The following is a 14106-nucleotide window of genomic DNA, read 5'->3' as shown; positions in this document are numbered from 1 at the left end:
TATATTTCACCTTAAGAAAACACTGCTCACAGAATTTCGCTATTATCAGTGGAAACGATATTTTGTAGTTTATCTTTTGGATTTTTAATCCATCGTGAGATATTAACAGAGCGTAATTTCGCAAAAGCGGCACTTTATTGTTCACGGTTATCAGCTGCACTTGTTCATGCGTAGATAGAAGAGCATACTTTTCTAAATGCTCGCTAATAATAAAAGTAATAGGTAACTTGTTAAGTTGTATATTGTATTTTATCGAATACGATTGGAAAGATATGCGAAACATTTTTTATCTATCGTCTACAGATGCTTCCATTTAGATTTGTTATGTTATCTTATTAGCAGCAGATAAAATTTCTCTTCTCAATGATATTCCCACTAACAAGTGGTGTTTAAAGCACTTTATAACTTTAGGAATTGTTCTGTACAATAATACATGTCTTTCAGTGGCGGCAAACTTCAATGAGTCATTAATTTTAAATATTGAAAGTAGTATTAGCAGTAATTAGCACTTTTTACGTTATCATACCAAAGTTCGCGTTTTCAAATATCAAATGAGGCGAACATTCAAGTTCAATCTTCGATAAAATTTTGAACATCAGTATTCTTAGCATATAATTTTTTCACCATATAATAATTTAAGTTAACAATTCAGTCAAAGGAAGAATAAAAAGTCATACCTCTGCAAAGTAGATCTTACGTATAATTCTGCTACCACTGACGCATTTTGAAGATTCCCTAGAATACTGATACACTTTAAGAATCCTCCCTTTGTAAGCCACAGTATTCTCAAATACACTTTCTAAAGAAATTTAAGGCATGCTCTGAACCCCTCGTCCCTGTCACGCAATTAAAAAGCAGAAATCACAGAATCATTGAATATAAAAATGAAGCGATCCATTTGTGACACTGTGAACGACGCTTAATCGAGGGCCCACAGAAAGGCACCACGAGCAGCTCGCCGGCATAATGGGCATAGGACGAACTCGAGAAGAATCGTGGACTGAAGCCGCACCTTGTGCTGGCCACATAAGTATGCGACGTGCACACGTTATAATGCTACGCCCGCAAACGTACGAGGGGACTAAGGTTATTGCGACCACCGTAGCGCTCCACAGAACTCGGCTTTCACCTACGATCCCTCCACCCTGGTCCCGTTCACCTGGACGACTCGAGACTCGAATTCGACGACGGTTCTGTCAGTACAAGTGGGGTGCGAATTTCTCGAGTCGAAGGCGATAAAGACTGTCTACTATGCGAAATGTTGCTCCAGTAACTATGGATTGTTTTAGAGAACTCCTACAGTGGTACCAAGCGATACTCTTTGGCTGAGATGAATGTATTCGTTGAGTTGAGATTCAGGAAAGCTGTATGCGACGAGATTAGAATATAAATAATTTGTATTTTTTGTATTACTCATTTATGGAGATACATTCTATGCCTTAAAGATATTTTTTTCGTCGTTAAAAAATGTGTCAGTGAATATAATTTCTGTAAAGTACTCGCTTCAGTAATAGTTATAATAAAATTAATTGTTAAAGTCCTGTTATCGAGAGATAAGACGTTGGGGGCAGTGTCGGCAAGATCGTAAAGGGGCGCGTTCGCTCACGGAGACACCACCTGTGATTTCAGTATGCAAATTTCCCCGAAGCGTTCCGAAGGGAGATAAGGAGCAGCCCAGGTGTGTCTTCTGTTTACTGATCGAACGAATGCTTTTGTTAGACCGCCTAGATACCATCAGAACGACGGAATATCGCGCAACGTTTAATTTGGATTTTCATTCTCGCTTTCCTAAGAAAATGTGTCTTATCAATGATTGCATGGATAAGGACTGTGTACAAATACACCTCAAAAATACTTCAGACGATAATCGTGACAATAGTCGAAGTAAAGTTAATCTACTTTTGCAGTATTTTAGTGTTACAAGAATTAGTGTTATAAGAATCTGAAATTAATACTTCAATATGGGATGGTTTTATGCCACGCTAAGGGTATCTTCGTATTTCAATTTCCCAGTACAGAGCAGTATCTCAATAAATGTGATTGTCATACCAGGGTGAGCCTGCGTTCGCGAGAACATGGCGAAGCATTCGATGATTCGCTAGCCAGATCCAAGATATAAGTAGTAAATATAATAAACTCTACGCTTTGATAGTGTTTATTGGATGCTATAATAGAACTTCCATGAAATTCGAAGTCTTCTAATAACTAGAGTACAGTGCTTTGTCTTTCATTTAAAAACGAAGCTACAATAGCTGAGAATCAGTAAGTGAGCAAGTGTTTCGAAGAAATTACGTGTAATATTAAATTCTAAGTATTTAAGAATATCTTCCATATGCAACAACCTAGTACAATAAGCAATTTCTTCAGCCCCAGTTAGAATCGTAAAATGTCGCGCTGTGTGAGACGCACAGCTGGGAGTGTACATAATATTGCCGTGCATTTGGCTCGTCGCGCGCCGCTGACAGAAGAGGGATTTGCCTTCGGCGCTTTACCGGATTTACCGAGACACCTCGTGAAACACGCCCATGTTTGACTTCAGCTTTTGAGCAACGCCGAAATTTTCACAGGAACTCGCCGCCGCCGCGCCGACGTGCACACCGAGGAGGAAGACGAACGACCGCGAACGATGCTGGACTTATCGTACCCTCGTGGTAACGATGTGCCGAGGAAATAGATTGTTTGTCGATTTTTAGTCACCTCCCGCGCTATAAAGCCAGCCTTTGCCTGCTCGTAAAGTTAACCAGGGCCCCACCCTGCAGAGTGCCCTATGAACAAAAATAGAATATTCAGAAGAGATTTTTTAAATCTTCCTTCGATCGTAACAATACACAGTTGATTCTTTGGATTGTGATTTCTTCGAAAAATACAGATGACACATGAATTAATGGATCATTAGACTTCTTTGTTACACTAACACTGAGTTATTAATGATTGTGCATAGTGAATTACAGATGGTGGCTTATTTCAAACGGTTATTGAGAGCTAAGGTACGGCTAAGGTCTGTCATTTTGTCTTACTCACTTTCGATTCACTGTCCTTGTTGAATGGTTCGTCATAGGAATTAATGATGAGTCAGTACTTTCATATGTACCAACCCATGTACAATTACCGATGTATTTAAAAACTAGTTTACTGTTTAATCTATATTCGATAAAGAAGTGTCCTGTTATATTTGGCTGCGGTTAAATATCGGCCAAGTTCAAGGGAATGTATCATCATCCGGTAAGTTATCGTTAAGCATCTACTTCTGGTAGGTTATGCAGGGAACTGTATTGTCAGTATCTCATAAAGTAAGGAACTACCCTATCAACATGTCATAAAGTAGAAAACTATTTTATCAGTATCACATAATACAGGGAACTGTATTAGTTTTTTTTATGCTTTTCTCCTACACGAATAAAAAGAAATTTGTAATATTTTTGTAGAGCCTACAATAAGAAGACTACAATGCACAAGCCAAGCACTGCATAGAATTTTTTCCTTCATTCGTAATAGCCATTAGTGAACTTCAAAGCTGATACTAATTCACTTCTGAATTCGAGTAAGAAGGTACTTAAATGTTTCTAATATCTTTTATTTTTCTTAATATAATTTACAAACTTGCTTAACTCTCGTATAAATCTAAAAATATAGATACTCGTGCAAGACGTAAACTGATAACGTAGAAAATAACAGGACACTTGAGCCGACCGCGACTTTTCTTGTTCATTCCGCGGACGCCACTCGTTGTACATGGTACATTGTACATTTCCATATATCACTATACATTAGGTATGTTTAAAAATAGTACAAAATATTTTAATTCTTCTCGTCACGCATCCTGTCTCTCGCTCTATCGCTCGATTTTCCTCTCACACCCACACACGCTTTCGTACTTATTTTAACATGTATCTCGAAATACAAATTACAACGTCGTAATAGCTCTAGATTCCTTTCGATTGATCAGGTTTCATATTCTCCTTCCGCTAGAGTACGAACCAAGTGAAATATCTGCCACTCGACGAATTATGCGCTTCTGTATGAACAGTGGAATTCTATTTAATGAACCCTCTAAATGTTCTTTATAATTATCACATTAATAATCATTCTATTTTAAATTTCCCACCACAAATATACTCCCTTCAATTAATTCTTGACCATATACTTCAATTCAACATTTTTTAAAAAAATTTCCACGCTTCTACATATCCAATTTTTTCCAATAACTATAGAAAATAATCAACATTGGAAAAGACAATCCCTTCGAATATGAGGATGTCACTCAAAGGGCCCACCACGAACCAGCGCAAGGTTAAACAAGAAGCGAGTCTAACAAACGAATTCCACAAACGTTCGTCCCATCCTCTCTGAATCCACTCGAAAGGAAACGCGTTCCAGGCTGGCAGTAAAACCGAAGAGATCATTCTTGCGGTTGAACGGTGCATCTCGGGTCACAAAGGGACCCCTAATGATCCTCTCCAGCGGAAGAATAGAAGAGAAAAAAGAGGATGGTGTTCGTCTAGGGTCGGGAGTATTTTTAGAAGGGAGCAGGTACCACCAAAACCAAGTAGCTTCGACAGCCTATTGCACCTGTCACCTGTGGCCCACGACGACACAGGTTCTTCCTGTGGCCACGAAATTTGCATTGCCCCCTCCTCTGAGCCGGTTGGACAAAGGAGGAGCTCTGTAGACTGTCCTTTCCCTTTATTTGTCTCCCTTCCATGGAGACTTTCTTTAAAATCGATCCTCTGTTCCTGAACTTTATGTCTCATCATGAGTTTTCCTTTATCGCACGATTTTAGATACTAAGGCACAATTTAACAGCCTTCTATCTGTTTTTTAGAATATCACTGGGGGGCGATGTTGTTTTCGTCTTTTTTGCTTTCCTTGTTTTGGATATATGATTTGAGATGTTCGATTGATTTTTAATTTGTATGCGTTTTTGTGGGTCATTCCACTATTTAGTGTTGCGTATTCGAGTTGTATTAATTGGTCCCATTTAAGGAAGTCGATGTAATTATAGAGCTATTCCACTGTATTGGCCTTGGGATAGTTAGAAGCTTACAATTTCACGCTGATACTTTAAAATATAGATTTTGTCCATGAAAAGACAATTCCTCGTATTATGGCAGAGAAAAGGAAATTTGACATTAATGAATTTTAAGTTATCTGCGTGCAATTGTGGTAAGCTTTATACGCGAATTAAGAGTTGCAAGTATAGGCATCACAATTATAGAACGATGTTAATTGACATGTTACGGTAGTATACTTAATCTTGTTTCTCTCTGGTATTCGAATATAATTTAAGATCAGTATTTAACTGGATTTTACGTATGGTTTCTGTTAACCCTGAAATACTCAAATACAATAGAAAATTCTAACATATTTTTCTAATCTAACAAATGATTCTAAAGAAGTGTGATCTTGAACATGTTAATCTACGACTCGTTTTTATAGAATACTGAGTATTCCAGTGTTAACTAAATTCTATCGTATTCTCTATGTACACAAATATGCTTCTAACATAATAACATAATTACTCTTTATCAAAATAATTCCCTCAAGCTGTTCACGTTGTACTTTTTCACATTTTTTTCCTCGTTTCTCTTCGCTTTTTTTTATTCGCAGTAGAAATACAGCCACGTGTGATTGCAAATAAAAAGTAGCTTTAACTACCAACGCGAGTTAAACATTTTACGCAACAGCAAAAATATTGTCACGATTTATAAGTCAGCGTTTCTGGAAATTAAGCAAAATATGAATTTTTCCTTAATTTCCTTAATTTTCCTTAAAATTTAATATAGTTTTCTATGTACGCAAGACAATCTTCTATAAAAAAAGTAACAGTTCCTTATATACATATTCTAATATTCTGATATGTACAAAAACGATAAAATCTCTATGTACCAACATACATTGCATTCAAAAGAGTACATAATAACAATAAAGACAAAATAAAAATATGCAATCATTAATTGTGAGCAAGACAAATTCCTAGCTAACAGAGTTAACTAAATTTGAGAGAAAAACGAACTTGGATAAAAGAATTCCTCTAAAACAAAATAAAGACCACTTAGTTTAGAGATTAATAAATAGCATCACTTGCCAATCAACATTCAAATCTCGTGACAATATTCCTACCGCAGTGTAACATCCCTCATCATTTGGCATTTCTTACTTCCACCACAGGAGGCTCGAAATCAAAATAGCATAGGTCCAAAACCTAATTCAAGAGGAAATTTTCAGCTCCCCAGAACTTATGTTGAGCATCATCAACGATAAATAAAACAAGTCCAAAAGCCTACTGAGCATAGATCTCCTGGAATCTGAATCTCAAATACCATCAGCAGGCGGACCTATACAATCAGACTTCCCCCCCTAAGTCCCCACCTCAACGCCTCAAACACCCCTCTCTTCAATACCAAAATTCTCATACAAAAACCACCCACTCCATCCCAAATGACGTCCATGACATGTCACCTAAAACAATCACCTCTGCTCCAATTTCACAGCAGACGACCATTTGGTATTCTTCCTCCACCTTCTCACCCTGTCCCTCTACCGACGCATTATATCCGCTATGGTGAACCCTTGTCTGACAGGGGCTGGTCTCGGTGGCGGCGGTGGCTGCGGGGTGGGTGCTCTTGGAGGGCGCGACACCTCTTCCTCTCGTTCCCTGTCGCGTTCCCTCTCTCTACTTTGCTCCATTTCTCGTTCCCTCTCTCTCTCGCGCTCCTGCAGCTCTAGTAGGACTCTAGAAGGTCCTGGCGACCCGATTCGTCGTCTGTACGAGGTCAAGATCAGGGGCGGCGGGGGTGGCAGTGGCGCTGAGGGATTCTGAGTGACAGAATGACCACTGGTTCCTCCGCTGGTCACCGTGGACGGTTTGGCAGCTGGCAGCAGGTCTCTTCTGATCTGCAGCTGCGGCCTCTGAGGAAGGGTGGACGTGGAGGCTGGGGTTGGGGGTGGCTGCGACGGCCCAGAGGATCCTTGTGACGGGTACAAGGTGTTCGTTGAAGTGGCTGGCAGGGAGGAGCTCGTGGGAACTGATGAGGAGGAACCAGGCTCTGGACAGTCCTCTTCGGGGCTGTCGTCGTCTCTGAGGGCCTCCTCAAGGGCCTCTGGCGGCACGTCGCCGACAGCGTGTGTCAGCGCGTGCCTCCTGAGGTCGCAGTTCCTACGAAACACCTTGCCGCAGGAGGTACACTCGTACGGCTTGTGGTCCGTGTGCGTGAGGAGATGGGTCTTCAAGTTGCTGCGTTGGTTGAAGCTCCTCGCGCAGACGGGACACTTGTGCGGCGACTCCTCCATGTGCAGGATCTTGTGCACAGCTAGGGTGCGGCTCTGGCAGAAGCCCTTCCCGCACTCGCCACATTTGAAGGGTTTCTCCTTGCTGTGGATGTACCTGGAACAGGGAGAAGACGGATGATAGAGAGGCGGATGTGTTGGAGGTGTGGTCGGGTTAGGTCTGAATCCCCCAATTTGATGTCCACCGAGTTTGAGGTGGAATATAGGAGCTTTGGTCGAGGAAAGGAGACACCGTCTAGACACTGTTCTAGGAATTTAGGGGAATTGGTGGAGAGGTTGGGTTGCCAGTGAAGATGTGTACTATAAAGCTTATTACTGCCTACACTTTTACATGAAAACTAAATTAACCCTTAGCTGGTATGGGATTATACCCAGTGATCCCATTACAAAAGCAATTTATTAATAATAATAATTATTACTATTATTTATTATTAATAATTTCCTCTGAATCTGTTCAATAATTCTATCTCTCGAAAACTCATGAACAATGTTAAAATTACCTGTGATCCCTCAAGTGATCCTGCCTTCTGAAAGCCTTGCCGCAGATATCGCAGGAGTACGGTCGTTCATCCGTGTGCGTTCTCTCGTGTATCAACAGATTGTACGATTTCGTGAACTGTCGATTGCAGAACTTGCAGATAAACTGCTTCTTAGGCCTGGATGCTCTGCCAGGTGCCCTCAGTAGCCTTCTATCCAAATGCTGATGAGCTAGAGGTCCACCTGGTGGATAAAGAGCCGATCCTCCAGGAAAGGGTCCAGTAAAAACAGGATACCCAGGGGGTGGTTCTAGCAAAGGTGGCGGGGGTAGAAGCAGCGCTCTAGCAGCCAACTCTTTCCTCTTATCAGCCATCATAGCCATGATTTCATAGCTAGACGAGGACTTTCTGGCCACAGAAGGCTCTGGGCCCACCTCGTGGTCAGAGTTCGACGTCGTCGAGGAGGAGGGCGGTGGCCCTGTTAGATGAGGATGCATCTCGCCAGGGTAAGGTGCTAGATGCAGTCTGGAGGGCACGACAGGCACAAACGCTGACGATTCACGGTGATGTGGATGGCCCAGGCCCGCCACCAGGCCATGTCGATGGTGGTGATAAGCGGCTAGGGCGCTGGACGGATCGAAGCCTCTGGAGGTCGACTGAGCCGCTGATCCTGAGGATGATGCTCCCGCTGAAGAAGGAGCAGACCTTGACGACGGCCCAAGAACCAGGTCCCGACCTCTACTAGTCTCTTCTGAGACAGTAGCTGAGGTCGGGGCCGACGACGCCACGATGTCCGTCGGCATTCCGATGACACCTGCAACTGAGGACATTCACGATTATCGACAGGTCTTGTTGTGGTCGTCGAAGTGTACTGGAGAGCTACTGGTATCTCGAAGCAAGGGATGGTGGGAAAGCTCGTGAGTGAACTTAAGGGGTACTCGTTTTTTGTAGATACTCTATTCGTGGAGGAGCATCAAATTTTTTTTTATTAGGTGTACTGTGCTCATTAAAGGAACAGTGTTGATGTATGTTGTATGATGTTGAGTTACCAATTATTGTACGATGTTTTGCTTATATTTATGTCAATATTTGATAAATATTAGAGCTTCTGGAGCATTAGACTAGAATTTTTTTTACTATGACTACACAAGTATTTATACAGTCTTATAAAATTGCCATTAGTTAGCATGTAGACACATAAACATTAGTATCGACAAAATTGCAGTGACCGAAGTTGATAAGAGATTTGAAAGTCAATTGGTTTTTTATCGGACTGTTTTATGCCGTTAATAACTGTACTTGTTTCCATTAGTTTTTTTTATGTAAATTCTTAAAACCAGTAGTCAGTGTGATGAATTATTAATCATGCTAAAATAAACTTCCTTAAGGATACAGAAGTTGAAGTTTTTTGTATTTTTTTGTTGCTACATGTTTTTTTAGTAGTTTTTTTATTATGTTACTTGTATCTACTTATTCGAGAACAGAAGGTTGACCTAAAAAAGTTGCTTATGATTCAATTCAGGTGAAGAAAAAATCTACTATGTAAATTAAGCAATTCGATTTTATAAAAATTTTGTAAACATCCGGGGAATAAACTAAAATAAAATTTGCGCTATTTTTAAATTTACAATAATGAAAATATTTTCACTGAAATCATAACGTCATTTTTTAGAGAAAACTGGAAAGTTAATTAGTGAAAAGGCCCTTCATTAAAATTATTAAATATGAATGTTCTTCTGTATTTCATTATAAAACGTAAGGTACACGTTGAAAGTAATTAACGATAAAACGCAATAAAAGGGTACAGCATTTTCCAGCAATAAGTTGTCGGTTTTAAAATGACTTTCACGTTGTTGCAAAATGGTAACGTGTACTTTGATTACGACATGCCTTAGAAACACGATTCAAGGACTTCAACAGCGTCTACAACGCTTCTTTCTCTAAGGACTTAGCCTTTCCATCATTCGATAATCCCACAAGAATCTAAAAAGAGATTAATCGACATTCTATGGAAATACCACTAACTGACAAAGTCATGTTTAATTATTTCCTCTATACTAAGTAAATACAACACGTGACAAGGTTAAATGTAAACCACATTAAACATATCCGCCATCTTGCTTCTTACCCATGTCTCCTGCTAAACGTCGTCAGGCATTGTTTTCAGATATCAAACAACACTACCTCTCCTAATACCCTTTATTATCATCCCAACTAGATCCAACAATATCCTATGCAACGCATTACAAAACCCTAAGAAGCTACTCTAACATAAATCACACATCCCTCCTCGCATCAATATTTCAACAAAGCCCAGTTACCTCAAACTCCCTTCACCTCAAATGACTCACAAATCCTCCGAAAAAAAAAACAAATCCTAAAAGCAACTCGTCCTCGACCATACCTCTCCAGCTTCATTTCAAGCCATACAACAACAATAGCTAGACAAGATAAAATCCCAAGATAAGCAGCGAATTGTTCGGAAGCAGAGGAGTCGGTTAAAAAAGTCCTATCGCGTATCGCGTATTCCCAAGTAATACGTGGAACCCGCTCCCGTTTGCCAGCCGCGTGCGTTCCACGAACGTGAACTGGTTATCTCGAGCCGAGCACACCTGCCAACATGGCTTCCGCGGACCCAGCGGTCACGGCTAGTCCCAGCGGCCATGTTGGAATCGCGAATGCCCACAGGAATGCGACGAGCGCAGGCTCCCCGTCCCCTCGGTCTCCCGAGGGACTCGGGGAAGAGATACCTGTCCCGAAATGCTCACCAGGGGAACGTCGGCCTTGAACAGTTGCCGAACTCGCGTTTAATCTCCAATGGTCCACCGTCGCATCTCCGCCCGAGATTCTTAGCGTTGTCCGGCGATCGCTGGCGGAAGCATTCGTCGAGGCTCGAGGATCGGCTACATCGAGTCGCGATCGTGGCCACGGGAGCTCGCCTCGCTGCTGCTTTACCAGAGAATAATCCGCGAGCACCCACGTAAGCACACATACACGGATCCACACTAGCGACACTCTCGATACCGCACAGACTCGATTGGACACACTTCGGGCTGGAATCTCTTTGGCACGCACTGCTGCGGGACACGTCTAGGTGTAGGTCCTTTGATCGGGATGAAGGCACGCGTGGTGTAATCCACGGAGACGGTCGCAGAGGAGGAATCGTAGAGGCCAGACGCACTTCTCTGCTTTCTGGATCGTGGATACGAAGGAGCGCGCGGTTTACTGCGTGTTGGACGCCGCCAGGTAGGCTACCTCGGCGCACACCCACGCAGCCGAGGCACACGCATGGTCCACACTCATGCTGGCACACAGGTAACCGACCACGACTTGCCTGGGAGTCTTTCCGTTCGGCTGCCGCTAGTAGCGCTGCTGCTGGATGCTGTGCGCCGACTGCCTCGCTCCTGGCCCACGGTGCGACAGAGTCCGATGGAACCGGCCAATGGGAGTCCAACCGAGACGCAGGAGAACCTGGAGCAAGGGTCTAGGGATGGGACCGATACCCTCGCGTCGGGTCCCTGGAACAAGTTGAGGATTTCGACTGGGAAGGGTGCTTGGGATGATTTGGGATTTGAGGTTTTAGCTTTGGAGGATAGAGATGAGTAGATTTCTGAGGATTTTGGTTGGAGTAGGTGTGAAAGTGGGGATGAGAAGATTGAGGAGAGGTGAAGTACTATAGATAACTTGTTCTATATAGGAAAAGAAGATCTAGATAGAGGTATTCTAAATTAGAGTCTCGTGGGGCTACTCTAGTGGAAGTCTCTAAAGTCTAATCTGAGTTGGAGTAAATACGAGCGTGGAGATTTAGGGGCTGGAAAGGAGATATACAACTTGTTATGGAAGAGTAAATTACAGTTACTTAGAGTCAACTCTAAATTGGAGCAGAAATAAAAATAAAGACGGAGTACTATTGTCAACTCGTTCTATGTTATAATCCAGCTTCTCAGTATCTTAACTCCTATGCAAAGACTACTTCAATTAAACGAAGTCCAGACCGTACATACGACTGCTTCTACCGACAGGAAATGCAAGAAATGAGCGATAAGGATAGTAGACTGAAGTGATATATCAAGATTACGCGAGATAAGTACTAGGAATATCGAGATAACAATTGGTCAAGTAATCTAGAGCAAGAATATGAGTCTCTTAATCCAAATACCTGGGAGATATGAAGGAATTCCACTTGAGTGGCTGTCAACACATTGAAGTACTCCTCAAATTCCTCTCACTAGACACTCAACCCTAAACTTCTTAGAACACCTCAGATCCCATTCTGAAACCCTCTAGATAAAAAAGGCACTCAACCCTCATGCAGAAAACCACCACGTCATAGTTTAACCTCCAATTATCACATACTCCAAGAAAACTCTGACAAAATTTGTTCAGAATTGGAAGCTTCTGTCGAGCTCGAATCCATCGCTAACAGAGACGTAGAGCAAAGGGGACCAGGAACGAGGGAGGGAGATCCACGGGTATCCTATCTACCAGTACCTACGATGCGATGCCGCGCAGGTTGAACGCAGGAGGTTTAGGTAGGGACGTGGTATGAGGAACAGGTGCGTAATACTAAGGTTCGGAGCCCCCATAATCGATAAACACTGATCTCCATCGAATCCTCTCTTCCATCTCGACCACGAACCTTCACGAACCTACTCCAGTTTTCCCAAAACTAAATCTTCCAATCAAACCCCTCAACCCTCAACTGCAACTGAATTCACAAGAAGCTCCACAAAATAAACTACCATCCTCTCACATCCCTTTTCCATCTCCCAAGACAACAATTATATCCACAGACCCAACAGCAACATCACTCATACCTGTTCAAGTCCAATACTACTTCGCTAAGGACACATACCAAATGAAAGGTCACGATCACAGGTCCTCCCTCCCTCGTCGCAGAGAACAGCAGAAATTCACGTGTGACGGAAGGTGAAAAATCGTGGGGCAGGTTGCAGTAGTCCACCTGCAGGGAACTCTCTGCTCGCCGGCACTGAAGAAGGAGATCGGTTGTTGGTGGGCGGGAAGGGGAGAGGCCAGCGGCCAGAGGCACTCAGAGAGATCGAGTCTCGATCTCTCTCTCCTTCCCCTCTCGCGATCGCCTTCTCCCTCGCTCCCCTGTCCAGTCGATCCCTGTCCCTCTCGGTCAGCGTCTCTCTTCCTTCTTTTTATCTTCCTCCTTTCCCTCCCCTGTTCCCGTCTCTGTCTGCCAGCAACAGCCGCCGACGCCCAGCCGGTTTTACACCGGCGAACCGATTCAATCGAGCGTCTCGGAGGAACGAAGCTGGCTCTAGTCCCGTGGACCGTGGATTTCGCTCCACTTGGCTAGAACAACCGGCGTAATTGTTCCCGTCTGTCTGAGGTCCCGGGGGATTCGCGCGGGTCGCGTACCTCGCCGCGATCGGCCCTTCGTGGCGGGGAAAACGGCTCTCGATCGGCCACCGAAGAGGGAAGCACGCGTTCGAGGAACACGTTATACGTCTTCCTTCGTTTCGTTTTGGCTTCCCCTCGTTCCGTTACAGTGGCTCCACTGGTACGTATTCCTTTTCCGATCTCGGCCTCCTCGAGAGTGAACGGTCCCCGGGAGTCCCTCTTGGAAAATCGTCGAAGACGTTGCCGTGGCTCAGCCTCGGCTCGAATCGATTCGGGACGGTTTCGGGGACCGTGGAGTTTGTTTATGACGATTTGATGCGATACGGGGGAAGCTTGATTGTTCGGAGGCTGGGTACTCGGAGCTGAATGGTAAACAGGAGAGAAATATTCAATTTTCAGGGTGTTAGTCTGGGATGTGTGCAGGGCTGCTTTTGTAAGCCTGGCTGACTTACCCCTACAGGATTTAGGAAAGCCCTGGGAAACTTTGGGACGCGGAGTTTTGTTAGTAGGTGTATGGGGATTCAAGTTTTGTTATTGATTTTAATAACTTTGAAGTGATTCATGGGTTTAGACGAAGTAGTAATATATTATAGACTATAACGTATATCTACTGTGCATTTATATTCTATTTTATCTTTAGCAATTTTATAAAAAGGACTATAGCAAAATTCTACTTTTCTCTGCTCTTTAAATTACTCTATATTTTAACTTAAAAATTCAACCAAATCTGTTGCAATTCTGGGCAATACAGTAGCAGTCAATGCATTAACCAAAGATACTCTTCTCGTGAATTCTTAAATCTCCTATCTGCCTATAGACCCTAAAAGATGATGAACCTTAAAAACACCCATAGTCATTCTCCCCTTACGTAAGAAGAATTTTCGATGAAATGGCGTCGCTAATACAGATTTCACAGGTTTCATATTTCACCTATCATGGTGTTTTCCTTCTCACCTTGCTTTCTATTCAGCCC

The 14106-nt window shown here is 42.9% G+C and overlaps 1 protein-coding gene across 2 annotated transcripts; it reads right to left on the bottom strand.

Moving 5' to 3' along the window:
• Positions 1–6391: 6391 nt before the first annotated feature.
• Positions 6392–12745, bottom strand: LOC143183595 (uncharacterized). Of its 2 annotated transcripts, none has more exons than XM_076385208.1 (3): positions 12619–12745; positions 7788–8583; positions 6392–7384 (listed from the first exon to the last, which is right to left on the bottom strand). In XM_076385208.1, the coding sequence occupies exons 2-3, from the start codon at positions 8564–8566 to the stop codon at positions 6538–6540; spliced, it is 1626 nt and encodes a 541-aa protein (XP_076241323.1). In that variant the 5' UTR covers positions 8567–8583; positions 12619–12745; the 3' UTR covers positions 6392–6537. The 2 variants fall into 2 exon arrangements, with proteins under 2 accessions (XP_076241323.1, XP_076241322.1); XM_076385207.1 differs by lacking the exon at positions 12619–12745 and adding an exon at positions 10532–10629.
• Between the last annotated feature and the right edge of the window lie 1361 nt (positions 12746–14106).

This window comes from Calliopsis andreniformis, chromosome 9 (genome assembly GCF_051401765.1).
Source record: "Calliopsis andreniformis isolate RMS-2024a chromosome 9, iyCalAndr_principal, whole genome shotgun sequence".
In the NCBI taxonomy this organism is placed as follows: Eukaryota; Metazoa; Arthropoda; class Insecta; order Hymenoptera; family Andrenidae; genus Calliopsis; species Calliopsis andreniformis.
Note: the sequence above shows the minus strand (reverse complement) of the source record. Positions and strands in the feature narration are given on the sequence as shown.